This window comes from Harpia harpyja, chromosome 7 (genome assembly GCF_026419915.1).
Source record: "Harpia harpyja isolate bHarHar1 chromosome 7, bHarHar1 primary haplotype, whole genome shotgun sequence".
NCBI lineage: Eukaryota > Metazoa > Chordata > Aves > Accipitriformes > Accipitridae > Harpia > Harpia harpyja.
The window spans coordinates 13605598-13624300 of record NC_068946.1 but is presented as its reverse complement, the minus strand read 5'-3'; the positions used below and the strand labels follow the sequence as shown (position 1 = coordinate 13624300).

Genomic DNA, 18703 nt, shown 5'->3' with positions numbered 1-18703 from the left:
CGGGCCCGCGCAGGCGCAACGGGAAGGGTGGGCGGGGTCCCGCCACCGCCGCCGCCGCCACCAGCACCATGAGCGTGGTGCTGCGGAACGCCCAGCGGGTCGTGCCGGTGCGTCGGGCCCCGCTCCGCCGCGCTGTGTGCGCCCTCCGGGCCGCCCTGGGCGCCTCCCGCTTCGACGTGGGGCTGGTCTGCGCCGGTAACGGGCTGATGCGGCGTCTCAACGGCGCGTACCGGCAGCGCCCGGAGCCCACCGACGTCCTCTCCTTCCCCTTCCACCGGGTGGCGGCGGGGGAGCTGCCGCGGCCGAGCTGCCGCGACGAGTACAACCTAGGGGACATCTTCCTGGGGGTGGAGTACATCCACCAGCAGTGCCGCGCCACCGGGGAGGACTTCGACAGCGTCCTGGCGGTGAGCCCCGAGAACGATCAACTCGGTGTTTTTAAAACTTACTTGTTTTAACTGGTGAGCCCGGGCACTGCCTGATCTTTAGTCGTTTTACGTGTAGAGTACCGGCTTTTCCCGGCTGGTTCCGGCAGATAACCTGGTGCGGGGTCAGCCCCCTGTCGGCGCCGGGGCTGTCCGCCCTACGGGAGAGCTGCTGCCGCTGGGCTCGCGTTTGTAACGCGCCTCCCTCGTTCTTCCCCCTCGCACAGGTAACAGCAGCCCACGGGTTGTGCCATTTGCTCGGCTACCAGCACCGCACAGAAGGCGAGTGGCGACAGGTACGACCATGCCCCGCAGCTGAGGGGGGTTGGGGGCGGGGGGGGTGTCCAGCCTGCGCGTCAGTTGTACCCGGCTGGAAAGAATCGCCCTTTCCCGCCTCCCCCCCCACCCCCCCGCGACGGGGAACCGGGCGGGCGGCTCTGCGGAGCTGTGGCCGGTGTTGATGCCGGCGCTGGTCCGCCCCCGGACGCCGCTAGCTCAGCCGCGGAGCACGCTGACGGCGGCCTCTCTCCCGCGCCCTCCTCCCGCAGATGTACCAGAAGGAGGTGGAGATCCTGGAGGAGCTGAACCGGCTCACCGGCGCCAGCCTCCGGCCCCTGACCGCCGGCCTCTTCTGAGGGAGCCGCGTCGGGGACCCCGCGGCCGCCGCTTCCCGCCCCCCACACCGAGGGGCCGGGCCGCCGCCGGGGCCGCCCCGGACGTGGCGCGGCGCGGGGATGGCGGCGCAAGGCCCCGGCCGCCGCCTCCTGCCGCCGCCGCTGCTGCTGCTGCTGGGCCTGGCCGCCCTCGCCCTCCTGCCGCCTGCCGCCGCCCAGCCGCCGCCCGTCGCCCTCCGCGCCGGCCACGCCGCCTCCTCGCTGCCCGCCGCCGCTGCCGCGCCGCGCACCAGGTGAGGAGCGGCGCCCCCCCCGCCCCCGCTCCGCCTCAGTCACCGTGGGCCCCGGCGGGGCCATGCCTGGGCAGCCGCAGCCCCAGCGCGGGCCCGCTCGTCCCGGGCCAGTCCTGCCTGGCAGGATCAGCCCCCGGGACCCTCCTCTCATCGCAGCCTCCTGCCTGGTGTGCCGAGGGGGCACGGTGGGTCCCCCGCGCAGGTGAGCTGCCGTGTCTCTGAGCCATCGGCTGGTGGGCACGTAAGGGTCCCTCCTTCACCCGCCAGTGCTGTTTGGGTCGTTTCTGGAAGATGCCGCCATCGCAGTTGTCTGGGGGCTTTCCTGCGCTGAGCGTGGCCTGGGGACCCCTGCCTGTCTGCCCTGTGGAGGGTGACATGTGCCCTTTTCCCCATCCCTCCTGAACGTGTCCTCCCGCCTTCGTGTTCAGCTCGTAGGAATTAGCCTGAGTAACGTGCCAGTTTTTTCACCATTCTCTCACCACACACCACGTTACCCTCAGGACGAGCAAGTCATCTGAGGGGTTCACTCCTTGGCCCTCCGCATCCTGCAGGAGAGGCTCGTGGCATGTCCCACCTTGATGATGTCCCACGAGGAGAGTCTGGTGGCAGCCCCCCCAGCCCCTGCAGCACACACTGCTCTTGCCTTCCCCTACTTCATCCCCTTCCATCTTCTGAGTACCACAAACTCGTGAAAGGGGAACAGTTTCCATCCCAATAGAGTTGTGTCACGTGATTGTGGGGTAAAAAAAAACCACATAAAAGTTTTAAACTCCCTGAAGTAATTATATTGCTTTGTTCTCCCCAGATACCTTTTGTATGATGTAAATCCTCCTGAAGGGTTCAACCTTCGCAGAGATGTCTACATTCGCATTGCTTCCCTTCTAAAGACCTTGCTGAAAAGTGAAAACTGGGTGTTAGTTCTGCCTCCCTGGGGACGTCTTTATCACTGGCAGAGCCCCGACATCCCTCAGGTTCGGATCCCTTGGTCCGAGTTCTTCGATCTCCCAAGCCTCAACAGGAACATCCCTGTCATTGAATATGAGCAGTTCCTTGCAGGTAGAGTATGGAATCATACAATCTAAATTGACTAAGTATTTCTTCACAGGTTTATCCTTATATGTGAAATAAAAAAAGTTAAAGGTGGCAAGAGGAGGGATGGGAAAGAATTGTGCTGAGTAACAAACCACTAGGGTGAAATAACCCAATTATTTGGCAGCTCTTTTGATGTAGCACTGTTGATCCCTCAACTTCCTAGGGACGCAGGAAAAAGACAGTTAATGCCTCTGGTTGAAGTCACAGATACTTCTGTGTAATTTTGGCCATAGTAACAACCCTGTAAGGAGAGAGAGGCAGCCTGCAGCTCTCTGTCAAAATACAGACAAGCCACCTTTTTCTGGAGGTGGTCGGACAGTAAAAGCTGTACACTGGGTTCTTCAGTGAGCTTACTTTTTCATCGTCAATGCTGCACATACTCAAAGTACTTATCCCCTGCTTTTTGTGTACAAAATGGTATATAGGAGAAAGGTTTTTGTCCTGGTTTCAGCTGGGATAGAGTTAATTGTCTTCCTAGTAGCTGGTACGGTGCTATGTTTTGAGTTCAGTATGCGAAGAATGTTGATAACGCTGATGTTTTCAGTTGTTGCTAAGTAGTGTTTAGACTAATGTCAAGGATTTTTCAGCTTCTCATGCCCAGCCAGCGAGAAAGCTGGAGGGGCACAAGAAGTTGGCACAGGACACAGCCAGGGCAGCTGACCCAAACTGGCCAAAGGGGTATTCCATACCATGTGACATCACATCTAGTATAGGAGCTGGGGGAAGTGGGGGCGGGGGATCGCTGCTTGGGGACTAGCTGGGTGTCGGGGACTAGCTGGGTGTCGGTCGGCGGGTGGTGAGCAATTGCACTGTGCATCATTTGTACATTCCAATTCTTTTATTATTGCTGTTGTCATTTTATTAGTGTTATCATTATCATTATTAGTTTCTTCTTTTCTGTTCTATTAAACCGCTCTTCTCTCAACCCACAAGTTTTACTTCTTTTCCCGATTTTCTCCCCCATCCCACTGGGTGGGGGGGAGTGAGTGAGCGGCTGCGTGGTGCTTAGTTGCTGGCTGGGGTTAAACCACAACAGCTTTCCCTGAGAATACGGAAACCGTGAAGTTGGTTCCTTTAGGATTTAATGCCATGTTGAGCTAATCACCAAATACCAAAATCTGCAGCAGTGTCACAGACTTCTTCAGCAAAGGAAATCAAGGACACCAAATGTCACACTTCTGTAAAGGGCTCTGAAGGGGTTGTTGTCCCCTACTTTTCAGGAAAAAGTGTTTAGAGACCCTGAAATTTAGGGGAAAAAGAGCTTCCACTTGTCATTTTCTTGGAGGCACTCTTCCCATAGCAGCTACCTACAGCATTGGCAACTTCTGTGCTTCATGGTGTGTTTTACCCAGCTGTTAAATTTACATTTCCATGGCAATTCAGTTCTATTTGGCACATTAAATCACACGTAGCTGGGTGGCAGTAGCAAATTGTCACATCCCCTGACCCTTGTAGCTTTTCTGCCTCACACAGAACTTCCTTTCCTTTTTTATAGGGAAAACAGGGAAGAGAGAGAGTAATGTAATGTTAGCATTTCTAGCAGATTTTTTAACTGCAAGTAATGCTAGTTCATACCGTTGTCATGTGATTTTTCATGCTCACAAACACTTTGCTTTGCCTTCTGCTCAGAGTCAGGTGGGCCCTTTATTGAACAGATTTATGTCCTACAAGGCTACGCAGAAGGATGGAAGGAAGGAACATGGGAAGAAAAAATAGATGAAAGGACGTGCATTGATCAGCTTATGTACTCCAAAGACAAACATGAGTACTACAGGTAACAACTAGCAGTCCTTTCAGTCTTCTTTTTAGTTGTTTTCAATGAGACATTTGCCTACTCTAACAGAACCGACTTGTGAGGCTATTGTAGTGGTGTTGTCTGTGAATCTCTGGATGCTTGGGGTTCACTTTGGTTTTAAAACCCCATCAATAATAAAATGTGATATTGGTACTAGAAGATCTAATTTTAGAAAGTTGTTGTTTCACACAAAAACAGTATAAAGGAGCTGCCTCGTTTATTTACATTATATATCATCTTTCTAGGGTGTACTGTTTATTTGTTTCATTATGTATGGCATTAATTTAAAATACAAGCCTGTGATCCAATACTTTGTGTTCCCTTTCAGGGGATGGTTCTGGGGTTACGAGGAAACGCGGGGCCTCAATGTCTCCTGTTTGTCTGTCCAAGGATCTGCCTCTATTGTGGCTCCCGTCCTTTTGAAGAACACTTCAGCACAGTGAGTTGCCTTGTATTACTATTTATTGTTGTATTGTCTGCTCACAAACCCATTGCCAAGTGGGAAGAGCAGGGGGAGCTTACAGGCTATGTCCCACTGTTGTGGTACTTCATCACTGAGTTATTGTAATCCATAAAATCATTACAAAAGGAATTTATACTGTAAGTTAGGTTAAATGCTGCAGTGCTAAAACCTAAAAGGAAATAGCCTTGAGCTCCTTCATATTCTTGCCACCAGCCTTGAGCTCCTTCATATTCTTGCCACCCTGTGTTTACCTTTCCTTCCTTTACCCTTTGATGCTGGCTCAGGAAGGAACGAACAGAGTGGAATCAGTGTTTCCCAAGCCCACATCTCAAATCACGAGGTGCAGTGCCTGGTCTCCTGTCACGTCCATCCTCAATAGTGTGACCCAGGTTTAGAGAAAGCAAGCAGCGTGTTTTGTCTTTCTGCTCTGAGATGCCACTAGGACAATCAGAGGAAAGGAAAGCTCTTATACGAGAGATGGAGCATGCTTACATTATCCAAGTAGCAAAGTATTTCCAGTCAGCCCTGACCCTGTAACAACTGAAGACATTGTAGCAATGCAAAAGCTACTGGGGTACAGGGGAGAACAGGAAGAGGAAATAATCCCTGTCTATGAATACCTCAGGGGAATAAATCCATAGGAGAAACACAAACTGTGTAAGCTGAAGTGCAGTTTTGCCATGAGAGCAAAAAAAAATCCAAAAAATTTGACATCAATACAATTTAATTGGAAATGAGATGAAGGTTCCCCTAAGCAGAGCAGTGGGGATCTGTAGTACCTCCCACTGGGAGAAGAGGAGGCAAAGTCCTGTTTTTTAACAGGAATGTTGTTCTATTTGTAGGGGTTATACCGTAATCTTTGCCAGTGACAGCAGAAAACTGGATTAAATAAGCCATAGAGGTCTCCATGTTTAGCCCTATAGTTAACTCTTTCATCGCAACTGTCAAAGGTCTGGCAATGAGGAAGGTCAAGAGAAAAATTAGGAGTGATGCCCAAGTATTCCTAACACACAGACAAGGTGCCTTATCCACAAGATCACATTTCTCAATCAGACACAAGTAGAAAGAAGTACCAACATAACAGCAATGTAAGGGCAGCTACAGTGGTTCATGTTAGAACTAGTGGTTCGTGTTCAACTTGGTCTAGTTCAGTGTGTGAAATCCAAGAGTGACTAAAATCAGATGTCTGGGGAAAAGTATAAGAACTGGGCAAGTGTGTGTAAGGCCTCCCCTGAGTCCTGTCACACCCTTCAGATTTGTGGCTGTAGGGACCAAAGAGTCAAAAGTGATCTTCCTATCTTTTATATCCTTCAGTGAGTCCAAGGATCTGTGCAAGCTTCCCTTTGAGCCCCCATGCACACTGTTAGCATGCACAAAGTCTTGGGACAAAAGCTAAAGGTTTTGCACCTTAACTGTGCATCCTATGAAAATCCACCTCCTTTTGTAACTCCTACCTGCAAGTGTCATCTAATGTCCCCTAGTTCGTGTAGTGGAAGAGACAGGGAACAAACAGCTCTTCCATATTCATTTCCATGCCATGCATGGTTTTACATCTCTCTATCATATTCCCCCTCAGTTGTCTCTGCAGTGTGAAGAGTCCTGGCTTCATTAGTTGTTCTTTGCATGAAAGCCATTCCACACCTTTGGTCATCCTCGCTGCCATTCTCTGAACCGTTACAGTTCAGCTGGATCCTGCACACTGAGTGCAGGCAGACCCATTACATAGTGGTATAATGACGTTCTCTGTTTAGTGCTCTCTTCTTTTACTGGTAATTCCTAATATACAAGTTCCTTTTTTTTGACCTCTGATGAGTGTTGCCTTGACATTTTCATCAAACTGTCCTCATTCCTGAGCATCAAACCCTTTAGTTGTCAGATTAAGCCAGTATTTTTTTTACCAGATGCATTCTTACGATAGATTTCATCTGCCGCTTTATTGGCCAGTCATCAAACTTCTCTAATTCTTCGCAATTGGCCTTTGTCTTTGCTGCTGTGAGCAATTTAAAATGATTGGCAAGCTGTGTCACCCCAAAGTTCATGCCCTTTTGTAGGTTGTTTAGGAATATGGTGAAAAGCAGGTCCCTTCCACTTGTGACCTCCCTCTACAATGAGAACTGGACATTTATCCTGATCTTTAAACTTTTTTTAATCCATGCAAGGACATTCCCTCCTGTGCCATTGCTGTTAAGTTTTCTTAAAAGCCTTTAACGAAAGCTGTCAGGAAATTCTGGTAGGCAATGTCAATGAGATTTCCCTTATTGGCATGTGTGCTTATGTCTTCAGACTACACTGATTGTTCAGAGTTCAGAGCTCCATGTTGATGCTTCTCCAATTTATTTTAGGTCTCCATTAATTCTGTTTCTTTATAATAGTTGCTATTAAGTTGTCTAGTACTGACAGGTTTACCACTATGTTGCATCCCAGACCTCCCCAAAATGTGTTTTTAGAAAATTGACATCACATTTGCTGTGTTGCAGTTTTAAGCAAGAAGTTGCATACCAGAATTAGTGGTGCAGCTGTTTCATCCTTAAGTTCCTTGACAACTGTTGAGTGAATACTGCCTGGTGTTGGCCATTTGTTGGTTCACTTTGTCTAGCTGTTCCATCGCTGGATGCTTCCTATGGATGCTTTGGTTTGAGGTGTGTCCTCTGAGTTCCCCTGTAAAAAGTAGTTCTGGCATGTGAACCCTCCCAGCTCCTCCACCTAGCGCACAGCTACAAAAAATTACATTAGCTGTTCCTGTCATGACATTACTGTCTCTTAAGTGCTTGTTAAGCCTTTAATTTCCCTTTTCTTTCTATTGGAAGGAAGATTAGATTGAAGGCCTTTATTTCTGGTTGCTCAAATTTCTTTTTTGACCTTCTTTATTGTCTTTTTCTGTTTAACTTCATGGAGTTTGAGCCTTTCTTTTTTCTTCACTTGGACACTACTTCTGCATTTTTGCATAGTCCCATTTTTGAAACTGAATGCAACCGCAGTAGCTTTCCTTTGGCCATTGTTGATCCAGCAGGATGTTGAAGATGAGTACATTTATGGCCACTGTCACAGAGTAGCTCTTCCACTGCGGGATTTTGGTCCATGACTTGCAGCTGCTCAAGACGATGTCAGGAGCTACTCCCTGCCCAGTTGATTCATAGAACTGTCAAAGACAGTGTCTCAACCTGCGGTTGCTTAGTCACCTCCTGCTATGATACTTGCCCAACCTACCTGGGGCTAGTTCACATCTCCAGTGGCTATGGTGACTTGTGCACCATGGCGTCTCAGATCTCCCATATGGCCCTTTTGGCCAGACAATCTGTTGTAAGGTCCTAGTACTGTATTATTACTCTTCAGATGTGCTCACTTACAGGAATCTTCCTGATACATTTAGTTTATTAATTTGATTCACCTCCAAGCTTCCCGTTAAATGCAGTGCTGCTTCTCTATTAGCACAGTCTAGTCTATTTTCCAGATTATTTGTAGCCTGATGTGCAAGTGTCCAGCTGATTATCAGCAGTGATAATCTAAAGCTGATTGGTTATGTCCTTCCTCTCATTTTAGTAGAAGAAGATCCAGATAATGGCTTTGACTCCCGTCAGCAGAAGCATTTCTCTGTGTGTTCACTCATATTCAGTGTTCTCAGAGCACAAACTAAGCCTATATCCCGTATGCTCTTGGATACTCAAAACTCAAAAGAAACTTCTGCTTCAAATCTCTTCTGCTTCTTAGAACTTGGATAGTGCAGTTATGTTTCCAGTACACAATCCTGAACTGTGTGTATTTATGAAAAGCACGGGCTGTTTTCATGTTATGTGGACTTGCCTTGTGTTTCATTTTTTAAATTTGTGCTCAGTTGCTAACACACGTTTTTGTAGTGTCTATGTGTTCTTTGATCTGTTGCTTTACTGTAGGACACTTTATTCTACACCTTCTCTGGTTTTGCTTTTGTGAGCATGACTCATGCTTCTTCCAAGAAGTTCTCAGGTGCTCCAAGGCTAAGCATCACCTCATAGGTTGCTTCTCCCCTTTGGATCACTCTCATTCTCAGCAATCTTATTTCCCCTGCAGCAACTACTGTGAGGACTATGTGAGGGATTGTTAATGCTTGTTTGTGTTTAACTGTCAGAATTAAGAGTACCATTTATTAAGGAAGAGAGCAGGAACATGCAGTGGCATAGCTCCCTTCTTTCCTCAGCAGGCTATGGGTCACAGTTGGCTTTATACAGAACAGATTGGCAGCCTGTCCCTCATTCCTTGTGCTCCCTTTGCAAACAGATCATTGTCTGTGCTTTATCCTGGCTACTGTATAAAGAAACATCGTAATGTAAACTCTATTCCTAGGGGAACTGCACTCAGTTTTACAATTTTTAATAGGTCAGTGATGTTAGACAGAGCTGAAAACCTTCTTCATGACCACTACGGAGGGAAAGATTATTGGAATGTGAGTATTTTCCAGTTAGCTTCTCTAGACTTTCTACTTGGTTCTGATAAAAATTCAATAACCGATATGTGCTTCAGTTTCGCCTCGGGTTTCTTTTGTTGAAAGTAACTTATGTCTTATGTTTCAGAAGTGTATGCTAAAGATGGTCTTCAGGCTGCTGCGGATTAATGTAATGCAGGAATTTGTCCTGGTGTCTTGTCCCCAAAGACTCAGTGTTGCAGGGCATGGTGTTTAGAAGGACCTCCCCTATGCAACACATCTGCAATCAGAAGGGAACTGCCTTAGTGCAGTTTCTTGTCTAGTCAGCCTCAAGATGAGACTTTTCAAAAGAATTCCTGAAAGTGCTCAATATTGTCCTAACTGTCTCCCCATTGGCTTCGATGGCAAAATTCCCACAGGTTTCAAGGTAACACTGAGCACTTTGGGAGACCCTACCCAAGGGTCTGTGGTAAAATAATTCCTGTGGGAAAAGTTTTAAGACAAAGTTAAAGGTTCAGCCACAGGAAAATGGAACACAATATGGAGTGCTTGATATAATTAAAATTTCTAAGAGAAAGTGACTCTTATGATATTATGAAACAAGTTACATAGACCTCAGTCTTGTAAGTTATAAACATCTGGCTATTCACTTTGTATGGGGCATATTTTCAGAAATGGACCAAACAGTAATTTTCTAACTATGAATTTTTCATTGAGATTGACTTTCCAAACCGAGAAATGCAACCCACATATAATTTCTGAGTCTGACTTGTAGTCCTGTAAAAGCAGATGTGAAATCCATATGGATCCATAACACACATTTCTTAACAGTTGGCACTTCAAACATTGTCTCAATGATTTAAACTTGTCTCAAAATTGTTTAAAACTTTCTGGAAAATACTCTTCCTTTTTTTTAATTTCAATTTTAACTACCTGCATGATTTTTGGTGGTTGTTTTTTTCTTAATAACTCTCTGGATAACATCTGGAGTTCTTTATAAATCTTGCTAACAGATGCCCTCTTGTCTCAAAGTTTTTAAATTGTAACAAGCCAGCTTCCCTTTGCAACCAACCTACATCTTCGGTGTCCAAAAATATTTGAGTTTAATATTAAGCCACATTGCTCTCACTGTTGTGACCATTTTTGTCTAGACTTCTCTACCACTGCAAGCTGAAAGGTATTGTTTTGGGATTCTTAATGGTTGAATGATCATGGAGCAGGAAAGATCTCCCAAAATGGTTTAGGAGCAACTGTTGAATCCCTTGAAGAGCATCAGTGTACCACATAGACCACATGAATGCTTTACCATCTATGTGGAAGCAGAAAGTTCTCTAAGGACCACTCTAGAAAAGCTAGCAGTTTTGCATTTGGTTTCACCATTTTTGGGGGGACGATCTCAAAGAATTAGAGGATCTGTACCATTAATTCATGTACACAAAAGGAAGCATAACCAACACTGATTTTTTTTGTTTGTTTGTCTGTTTTCCCTAACTTAGACTCGCAGAAGAATTTAGGTGGGGAGGTGTCTCGGCAGCCCTGCCTCGAGGTTTGCACTCCAGAACTTGATCTGGTGATTTGGGGCTGTGTTCAGCTGAAGGTGGAAAGTCCCCACAGATGGAGATCCACCACCTCTCTGGGGCCTGTCCCATGGCTGTGCCACTCCTGTGGGCAAGAGGTGTTGCCTGATAGCCAAATAAAAGTTGCCTTGCTGCAGCTTGGGCCTGTGGCTTCTTGGCTTTTTCCATGCACCTCTGAGAAGCAACTCTCCCTTCTCACATACAAAAAGGGAGAAGAAGCAAAACTTGGAGGTAGTTGGAAAGGGTGGCAATATTGCATGTGCAGATTTGAAACATACACTTTAAATAAGATAACCAGGTACAGAGATCATCCACTTAGAAAGTGCATCAGTAGCGGTTCACATATTCATCTGTTTTCTCCTTTATGTATGCTGTTGCAAAATAAGTGTTCACCCAGAACAAATGCTGTTAGAGGAGTGCTTTGTGCCTGGGAAAAACTTGGCACAGCATACTGTGTGGGTGCCAAACGTGACATAGCAGTCATGCAATCCGTCATGATGAGGTTTAGAGGTGTTTGACACAAACATAGCATTCAAAGATGTTTATTGTCCTCCCCAGTGCACTGTGCTGCCATGGGTTGTGTACGCATGTTTGCTGCCTCTTGGGCATACTGTGTTCATCACATCTTGGGTAAGGTACCCCATGACTTGACTCAACAGGGTGGTATTGTGTTGACATATTACAAAAAGGAGGGAAAATGTCTCTCTTGGAACTGCAGCGTGAGCGTTCTGCAGCAGGCTGTGCACTTCCTCCCTTAATATAAAAGTTTTGCTGAAGGATTTGGGATGGGATTTAGAAAGCCAGCGGTGATCTCTTTAAAGATGCTAGAAGAGCAGGCTTTGTACTGCTATTAAATATTTAGAGGGGCTTGGATCTCCAGGTACCAGTGTGATGGATCTTAGAGAAGACTAAATTGTTCTGTGTCTTAACTGAATGGTATGGAGGAGGAACCAGTTCAACCACAGCGAGTTTGGCACATGGAGAAATAGCTGCTCTGGGAAAAGCTGAAAAAAGACTGGCAGATTCTAGTTCCTGCCTCTCGTGCCTTTGCCTTGCTCTAGCAGATCGGTGTGACTGTCTTGGAGTACCAGTAACGCTCTGCCTGGCTTCTCCACTGTGTAGCAAATTCTGTCCACCGTGGGCTTCACCGTGCCGAGAAAAGAGAGGCCATTGGAAATTGAAGAGTAGTGTTTTAGTTGCACCTTCTTTGGTGCCCATCACACGACAGACTACAGACTTGTATAAAATTAGGAATTAGACCAAATTGCCAAATGTCCTTTGTAAGCGGTGTAAGTCACATGGGATCTCTTTAGTTCTGTTGTGTGTGCCTGTTAATAAGAAGGCTATGTGTGACTGTGTGCAGTGGTAACTGCATCACAAAATCTTTGAAAGAGGTTATCCACAGGTGAAGGAAATAATTCCTTTTTCATCACTTTTCCACTGAATTTGATAGGAGTGTCTGTGGCTAGATGCATGATTTTTTAAAGCAGGTTTTATTCTTACGGGTGTTTTGCAAGCTAAAGTCTTTGCCCAGCTTTTGTTTCCAAAGGTGAGGTATATTGCTAGAGTTTTAATTTGGTATATTATGTGTTCTGCTGGGAACTACAGTCTACTCCATACTCCTATGTATTGCAGGGTCAGACAAGTATGCTGGTTTTAAATGTGGTTATGATTAGGATTAAGCAGTTAAAGCTCAGGTGAAAGGTTAGAAATTGTTGCTTGTAGTGCTGCATGGATGTATCAGAAGTAACTGCAGCCTGGAAGCTCTGTGTATGTGAAACTATATCCATTTAGTAATTTTTTGCTCTCCCTTTTTCTGATGTGGCATCTGCTCTTATTCCAACAGACCCGTCGGAGCATGGTGTTTGCTAAACACCTCCGTGTAGTGGGAGACAAGTTTAGAAACAAATATCTTCAATCCACAGATGAGGCAGACAGGACTCATTACAAGGAGGACTGGACACAGATGAAGGTAAAATCATAACAGTCTGTTTCCCATAACAAATGTAGTAATTTTTTCTTTTTATTTGTGTACTCCTGGCTGTACACTACAGGGAATATTGGAAGATACTTGTGAATCTAGCTCTCCCTGCACAGATCGAGGTGGATGTGCATGTTCCTACTGTACCCTCTTCTCCCTGTGTGACATGAGTTAACAGAGTCTGTTGAGATGTGGCTGACTGGTTCTGGGTGCCAGATTTCTGTTACCCTCATTTAACTAAAGGAAACTTGTATTTCTTCTTGTATTCAGCATCATCTGTGGGTGTAAAGTTCAGCTGCAAACTGCCAGTTGTGGATTTGGTCAAGGAGAGCAATTTTTGCTTACAAAGATTTTGCACTCTAGTTTCTCTTGTATGATGCAGGCCACCCAAGATCAACACTGTCCTGGTCTCAGCTGGAATAGAGTTAATTTTATTTCTAGTAGCTGGTATAGTGCTATGTCTTGAATTCAGTATGAGAAGAATGTTGATAACACACTGATGTTTTCAGTTGTTGCTAAGTAGTGTTTAGACTAAGTCAAGGATTTTTCAGCTTCTCATGCCCAGCCAGTGAGAAGGCTGGAGGGCATAAGAAGTTGGGAGGGGACACAGCCGGGACAGCTGACCCAAAGTGGCCAAAGGAGTATTCCATACCATGTGATGTCATGCCCAGTATATAAACTGGGGGGAGTGGACCTGGGGGGATGGCTGCTCAGGAGCTAACTGGGCATCAGTCAGCGACTGGTGAGCAATTGCATTGTGCATCACTTGTTTTGTGTATTCCAATTCTTTTTATTATTAGTGTCATTTTATTATTCTTATTACTATCATTATTATTTTCTTCCTTTCTGTCCTATTAAACTGTTCTTCTCTCAACCCACGAGTTTTACTTTTTTTTTCCCCAGTTCTCTCCCCCATCCCATTGGGTGGGGGAGGATTGGCTGCACGGTGCTTAGTTACCGGCTGGGGTTAAACCACAACAAACACATTGCAGGAAGTGTCCAAAAATACTGCCAATCCATACTTTAAAATTACTTTCTGCAGCTAGAGTAATTCAGTGCCTTATCCAGAGATTATGCATTCAGGCCTTTTCAGTGTGAATGAATAGTGGTGCTCTCAAGTCTTAAAGTTTCTTGATCTTTCTCTCTTAGGTTAAGATGGGCACGGCTCTAGGTGGTCCATACCTTGGGGTTCATCTCAGAAGGAAAGACTTCATTTGGGGTCACAGAGAAGACGTGCCTTCCCTACAAGGAGCAGTAAAGAAAATCCGCAGCCTCTTGGAGATGCATAAACTTGAAAAAGTTTTTGTAGCCACTGATGCTGTCGAGGAGGGTAGGCGGATTATAGTCAGTTTAGGATTGATAACTTTTGACAGTGAGTGCAGCAATTACCACTTTGTTGTTGACTGGAAGTTCATATGCCTCCATAACTGAACACAGAATTGAATACGATTGGGCAGCTGTTTCCTTCCAGCTTGAATAGTTGGTATCCAACCATTCATTTGGTATTTCCCATAGGAGGTTTCACGGTCTCTACAATAGGAAATTGGGAATTGATTTTGCCTGTTCCTCCTCCTCTTTATTCCATCCCACCTTTTTTCTTAGCATTTCAGAGACTCTTGGACATGCCGGTGGGAAGGGTCCTCTGAAGTCTCCCACCCAGCCTTCCCCTTGGCTGCCCCCAACACCAGATGGGGGTGGACCTGGCTGCGTGTGGCCAAGGCTTAGAAACCCCCAAGGGTGGGGTTCCCCCCCCAGGCCTTATCCCAGGGCTGCACCTCCCTCCTGGTAGTATCTATGGACCTGTTTCAATGCATGATGTTAGAATAACCCTGCAGGCCATGGCATCTGCGATAACTAAGTTTGCTGTCAAGAAAGGCCTCTTGGTACACCTATCCTGGAGGATTAGACAGCGAGGCTAGTCCAGAGGCTAGTGGTAGCATCTGTTCTACCCCTTGCAGGCTTCCCCACCCCCTGAGAATTGCCCCCCTCAGCATCGTGTCTGTGCCTCACTGGCTCCCCCTGCACCTACAATACTCTGACGTTTGGCAAACAAGTTGTAAAATTTGTAGGTGGATTTTCGTTTCTCTTCCTTTGTAACTGTTTGCCCACGGTCTCCTTAAACACTTAGATTTTATGCCAGCAGCAAGTTGCTCTTTATAACGTAAAAATAAATTTTCATCTTTCCCTTTTTCAGAGATTGAATTGCTCAAGAAACTGCTGCCTGAGATGGTGAGGTTTGAACCCTCTTGGGAGGAGCTGGAACTCTACAAAGATGGGGGCTTGGCCGTGATTGACCAGTGGATCTGTGCGCATGCAAGGTACTGAATTTGCCTTTTCTTTGAGGAGCCAAATCTTACTGTTACAAAACTGAATTTTGTTTTTGACCCAGATATAGTTGTTTATAAATCATATATGACATGATATTATATAATTGATCTATATAATAGTTGCATTTTTATACATATATATATACATATATATATGATAATTTCATTATTGTATCATTTCAGTGAACATTAAAGTTCATTGGACTGAAATCACTTACTTGCATTTTAAAAACTGGCCCCCTTCACAAACCCATTCTGATTTTTTTTCACAGGTATTTTATAGGCACCTCAGTTTCAACATTTTCCTTCCGGATCCATGAGGAAAGGGAGATCTTGGGATTTGATCCAAAAACGACTTACAACCGATTTTGTGGTGAAAGAGAGAAAAACTGTGAGCAACCAACTCACTGGAAAATTGTATACTAAAATACAGAGAAATGCAAGGACTTCAGTAGTGGTGAGCTCAAAAGAACAAGGAAAAACTATGGGGAAATACTTCCCTTTGACCAAACTGCAACTCAGTCCTCTACCCTCTTCTTGGTGTTTACTTGACATTTGGGTTTTGAAATATAAGCAATATTCATCTTCTTAGTCAGGCATTGATGGGAGCGAGAAAAATGAAGTCAGCCTGGGATCCAGTTCTCAGTGTAGCGAGGATTAGAGGACAATACCAGGCACTGCAATTGAGACTTGAAAGACAAAACTTTGTCCTGAAACTGAGTAGCAAGTGAATTAAGTCATGGCTTTCTTTGGAGTTCTGAGCAAGAAGAACAACAGTTTTAACTTTTATAAATTTAACACAGCTGTGGTCTGTACCGCATTTCTGTCTTTATTTTCTGTTCAGTTCAGTGTTTGCCTCTCTGATTGCAAAAAATATGTCTTGGTTTTCTGACCTGCACTACATGAGCTGCAGATTGTGTGTAAACTCTGCTGTTCCTTGGGGAAACCTTCCCTTTTCAGATAGCAATTTGTCAACATTCAAATGGTCTGATGCAATCGGTGCTCGATAAAAGAAGAGGAGGTTGTATTTCTACCTGAACACCAACTGCTTCTAATAGCCGTCTCAGTGGGTCTGTGCTGAGAGAGTCACAAAGATGGGGCTTGCAGGGTGGTAAAAGAAAGGTTATGTTTCTTATGTTTTACCTTTACAAAGGAAACTTTTTTCCCCCATCGTCCTCCCAAAGGCCTGTTCAGTTGGACTGATGCAAAAGTCAGCATCCTTTTGGGATCACTCAGTCGCTCAGTTCAGTGGTGGTGATGCTTTGCTAGGGAGCATGCTAAAAGGTCTTTCGAGTTTCCACATCAGTTAAATAGATCGTCCCAGTAATTCAACAAATGAATTTTCTGCATTTCTGCTTTCAGTTTATGTAAGGGAGGAAACCGAGGACAATAACAGTTAAGCAAAGGTCACTGGGCCTTGAGTTAATGTGTGTAAGCCTAGCAGCTGGGAACCTTGTAGGTGAGGTTGTGCTCTGATGGAGGTGGCTGGCTGGTGGTACAGGGGAAGACCCCTACACCACCAGCCAGAGGGAAAGTGCAGCTCCCATTTGAGAAGGGTTTTGTATGAGTATCCATTCTAGCTCTTGCAGTCTCCTGCTACGTAGAATTGCCTGCTGGGAAGTATTCTGCTCCGTTCTGTGCTTCAGATTGACATGGCTCTCTTAAGCAGGAGAAACCTTTTTCAAAAGTGGATGAGGAGACAGATTTCAAAAAGCAAAGCAGACATTTTTCCTTAAAGTCAGTTTTACCAGATTACCTTGCTGTGAGCAGACCCTTCACTTGCTCTTTCCTCTTGGCTTGAGTAGGAATATATATAACCTTCCTGCACTGTGCAGTGGATGTTTCACAGATGCTTCCACACAGTGAGGTGGTTTCCTCCCGTGCAACTGCAGCGGAAGCTGTGAAGGCTTCTCAGAGAGTTGTAGCAGCAGCTCTCCTGTTCTTACCAGCTGTTCATTGTATCTCTGTGCAGCAGCTGAGCCTCTCTGGTGACAAAGCGGGGAGCCCAGCATTTCAAAGCAGTGCCTTTTCCCACCAAGTCAAATGTTCTCATTTAGCCTGTGTGGTATATGTAAAGCGATGGTGGCATTTTACGTGTAATGTATACCTCATTAAGAAAAATAAAAAGCTTTGTAGCATTTTATGTGATGTGTCCATGCTTCTTACTTTTTCTGACAGTGTATTTTGCTGTCTCCTGGCTCCATAGCATTGGACTCCAGTGTAGGAGAAACTTGGATAAAACCTGCATGACCTGACAAGGTTTTTTTCATTGTCTGTCCGGTGAGGTGCTGCAGTAGCAAGCGTAGCTGGCATTACCCTTCTTGGCACTGGGAGACTTGTCGTGGTTTAACCCCAGCCGGTAACTAAGCACTACGCAGCTGCTCACTTACTCCCCCCCACCCAGTGGGATGGGGGAGAGAATTGGGGAAGAAAAAGTAAAACTCGTGGGTTGAGAGAAGAACAGTTTAATAGGACAGAAAGGAAGAAAATAATAATAATAAAATGACAATAATAATAAAAGTATTGGAATATACAAAACAAGTGATGCACAATGCAATTGCTCACCAGTCGCTGACTGATGCCCAGTTAGTTCCCGAGCAGCCATCCCCCCAGCCCCACTCCCCCCAGTTTATATACTGGGCATGACATCACATGGTATGGAATACTCCTTTGGCCACTTTGGGTCAGCTGTCCCGGCTGTGTCCCCTCCCAACTTCTTATGCCCCTCCAGCCTTCTCGCTGGCTGGGCACGAGAAGCTGAAAAATCCTTGACTTGGTCTAAACAACTGAAAACATCAGTGTGTTATCAACATTCTTCTCATACTGAATTCAAGACATAGCACTATACCAGCTACTAGAAATAAAATTAACTAACTCTATCCCAGCCAAAACCAGGACAAGACTGCTTCTAGTAAATCTCGGTGCCCCCCACTGCAAGAGGGATGTAAAGAAACAGGAGAGAGTCCAGAGGAAGGCTGCTAAAACCATTGGTGGCTGGAGTATGTGGCATATGAGGAGAGGAGGAGAGAGCTGGACTTTTTCAGCCTGGAGAAGGAAGGTGAAAGAAGGATCTAACTCTTTTCTTTCCCTACATAAAAGGGGTCACAGAGAAGGCAGAGCTGGGCCTTTCTCAGAGGTGCACAGCAGAAGCACAGGAAGCTGCAGGAACAACCTGCCACAAGGGAACTTCTGCTTGGGCATGAGGTACAGCTGCTCACCCCCCCGCCCCAGAGCTGCACAGCCCTGGGACAGGCCCTGGAGAGGAGCGGTGGATCTTTTGGCTGTGCTGTTTCAGCTTCACTGAAAGAGTCAAAAGCTCATGTGCAAGTAGATTGTACAGAAATGACATCCACCTTTCTGGCTCAAATAGAAAATGGGGATTAGAGAGACAAGATGTACATGAATTCATACGCACAAATACATACACAATTATGTGTGTCTACATGACCACAGCACCTTTCATCTGGCAATCTGTGCCAAAACATCTATCGCTCTGTAATTCTGTGTTTGCTGGTGTTCTACCACTGTCTGCTGCTTTCTGGGTTGTAGAGCAAGGCATTGAACAGAGCAGACCTTGTTATGCCATTGCACAGGAAAGCTTATATTTGTATCCTTGGCAGTAATGCTGTTATGTTCCATTTTTAGAGGGACTTGTGGGATTAGTTCTGTCTCAGCGTACAGCGGACAAAGACACATTCATCAATGTGAAAATAAAAAGAGCAAAAGTTCTGTGAGAT

The 18703-nt window shown here is 45.8% G+C and overlaps 2 protein-coding genes across 4 annotated transcripts; both read left to right on the top strand.

Moving 5' to 3' along the window:
• The first annotated feature begins 51 nt into the window (after positions 1-51).
• YBEY (ybeY metalloendoribonuclease) lies at positions 52-1109 on the top strand. 3 transcript variants are annotated; one of them, XR_008235975.1, is made up of 3 exons: positions 52-461; positions 653-721; positions 974-992. XR_008235975.1 is itself a non-coding variant. In XM_052792491.1 (3 exons), exons 1-3 carry the CDS (start codon positions 69-71, stop codon positions 1058-1060), a joined length of 495 nt encoding a protein of 164 aa, XP_052648451.1. In that variant the 5' UTR covers positions 52-68; the 3' UTR covers positions 1061-1109. The 3 variants fall into 3 exon arrangements, 2 of the variants coding, with proteins under 2 accessions (XP_052648451.1, XP_052648453.1); XM_052792491.1 differs by having other exon boundaries at positions 52-407; positions 974-1109; XM_052792493.1 differs by lacking the exon at positions 653-721 and having other exon boundaries at positions 52-407; positions 974-1088.
• Positions 1110-1159: 50 nt separating this feature from the next.
• On the top strand, positions 1160-17109 carry POFUT2 (protein O-fucosyltransferase 2). The gene is made up of 9 exons (XM_052792490.1): positions 1160-1332; positions 2138-2388; positions 4054-4198; positions 4548-4658; positions 9036-9102; positions 12505-12630; positions 13789-13969; positions 14834-14957; positions 15239-17109. The coding sequence occupies exons 1-9, from the start codon at positions 1160-1162 to the stop codon at positions 15390-15392; spliced, it is 1332 nt and encodes a 443-aa protein (XP_052648450.1). The 3' UTR covers positions 15393-17109.
• Positions 17110-18703: the final 1594 nt, after the last annotated feature.

Coding starts and splice junctions, on each gene's coding strand:
- YBEY (XM_052792491.1), top strand. CDS start 69: ATGAGCGTGGTGCTGCGGAACGCCCAGCGGGTCGTGCCGGTGCGTCGG. Junction 408..652: donor ACTTCGACAGCGTCCTGGCG/GTGAGCCCCGAG, acceptor CCCCTCGCACAG/GTAACAGCAGCCCACGGGTT. Junction 722..973: donor CAGAAGGCGAGTGGCGACAG/GTACGACCATGC, acceptor CTCCTCCCGCAG/ATGTACCAGAAGGAGGTGGA.
- POFUT2 (XM_052792490.1), top strand. CDS start 1,160: ATGGCGGCGCAAGGCCCCGGCCGCCGCCTCCTGCCGCCGCCGCTGCTG. Junction 2,389..4,053: donor ATATGAGCAGTTCCTTGCAG/GTAGAGTATGGA, acceptor CCTTCTGCTCAG/AGTCAGGTGGGCCCTTTATT. Junction 4,199..4,547: donor GACAAACATGAGTACTACAG/GTAACAACTAGC, acceptor GTTCCCTTTCAG/GGGATGGTTCTGGGGTTACG.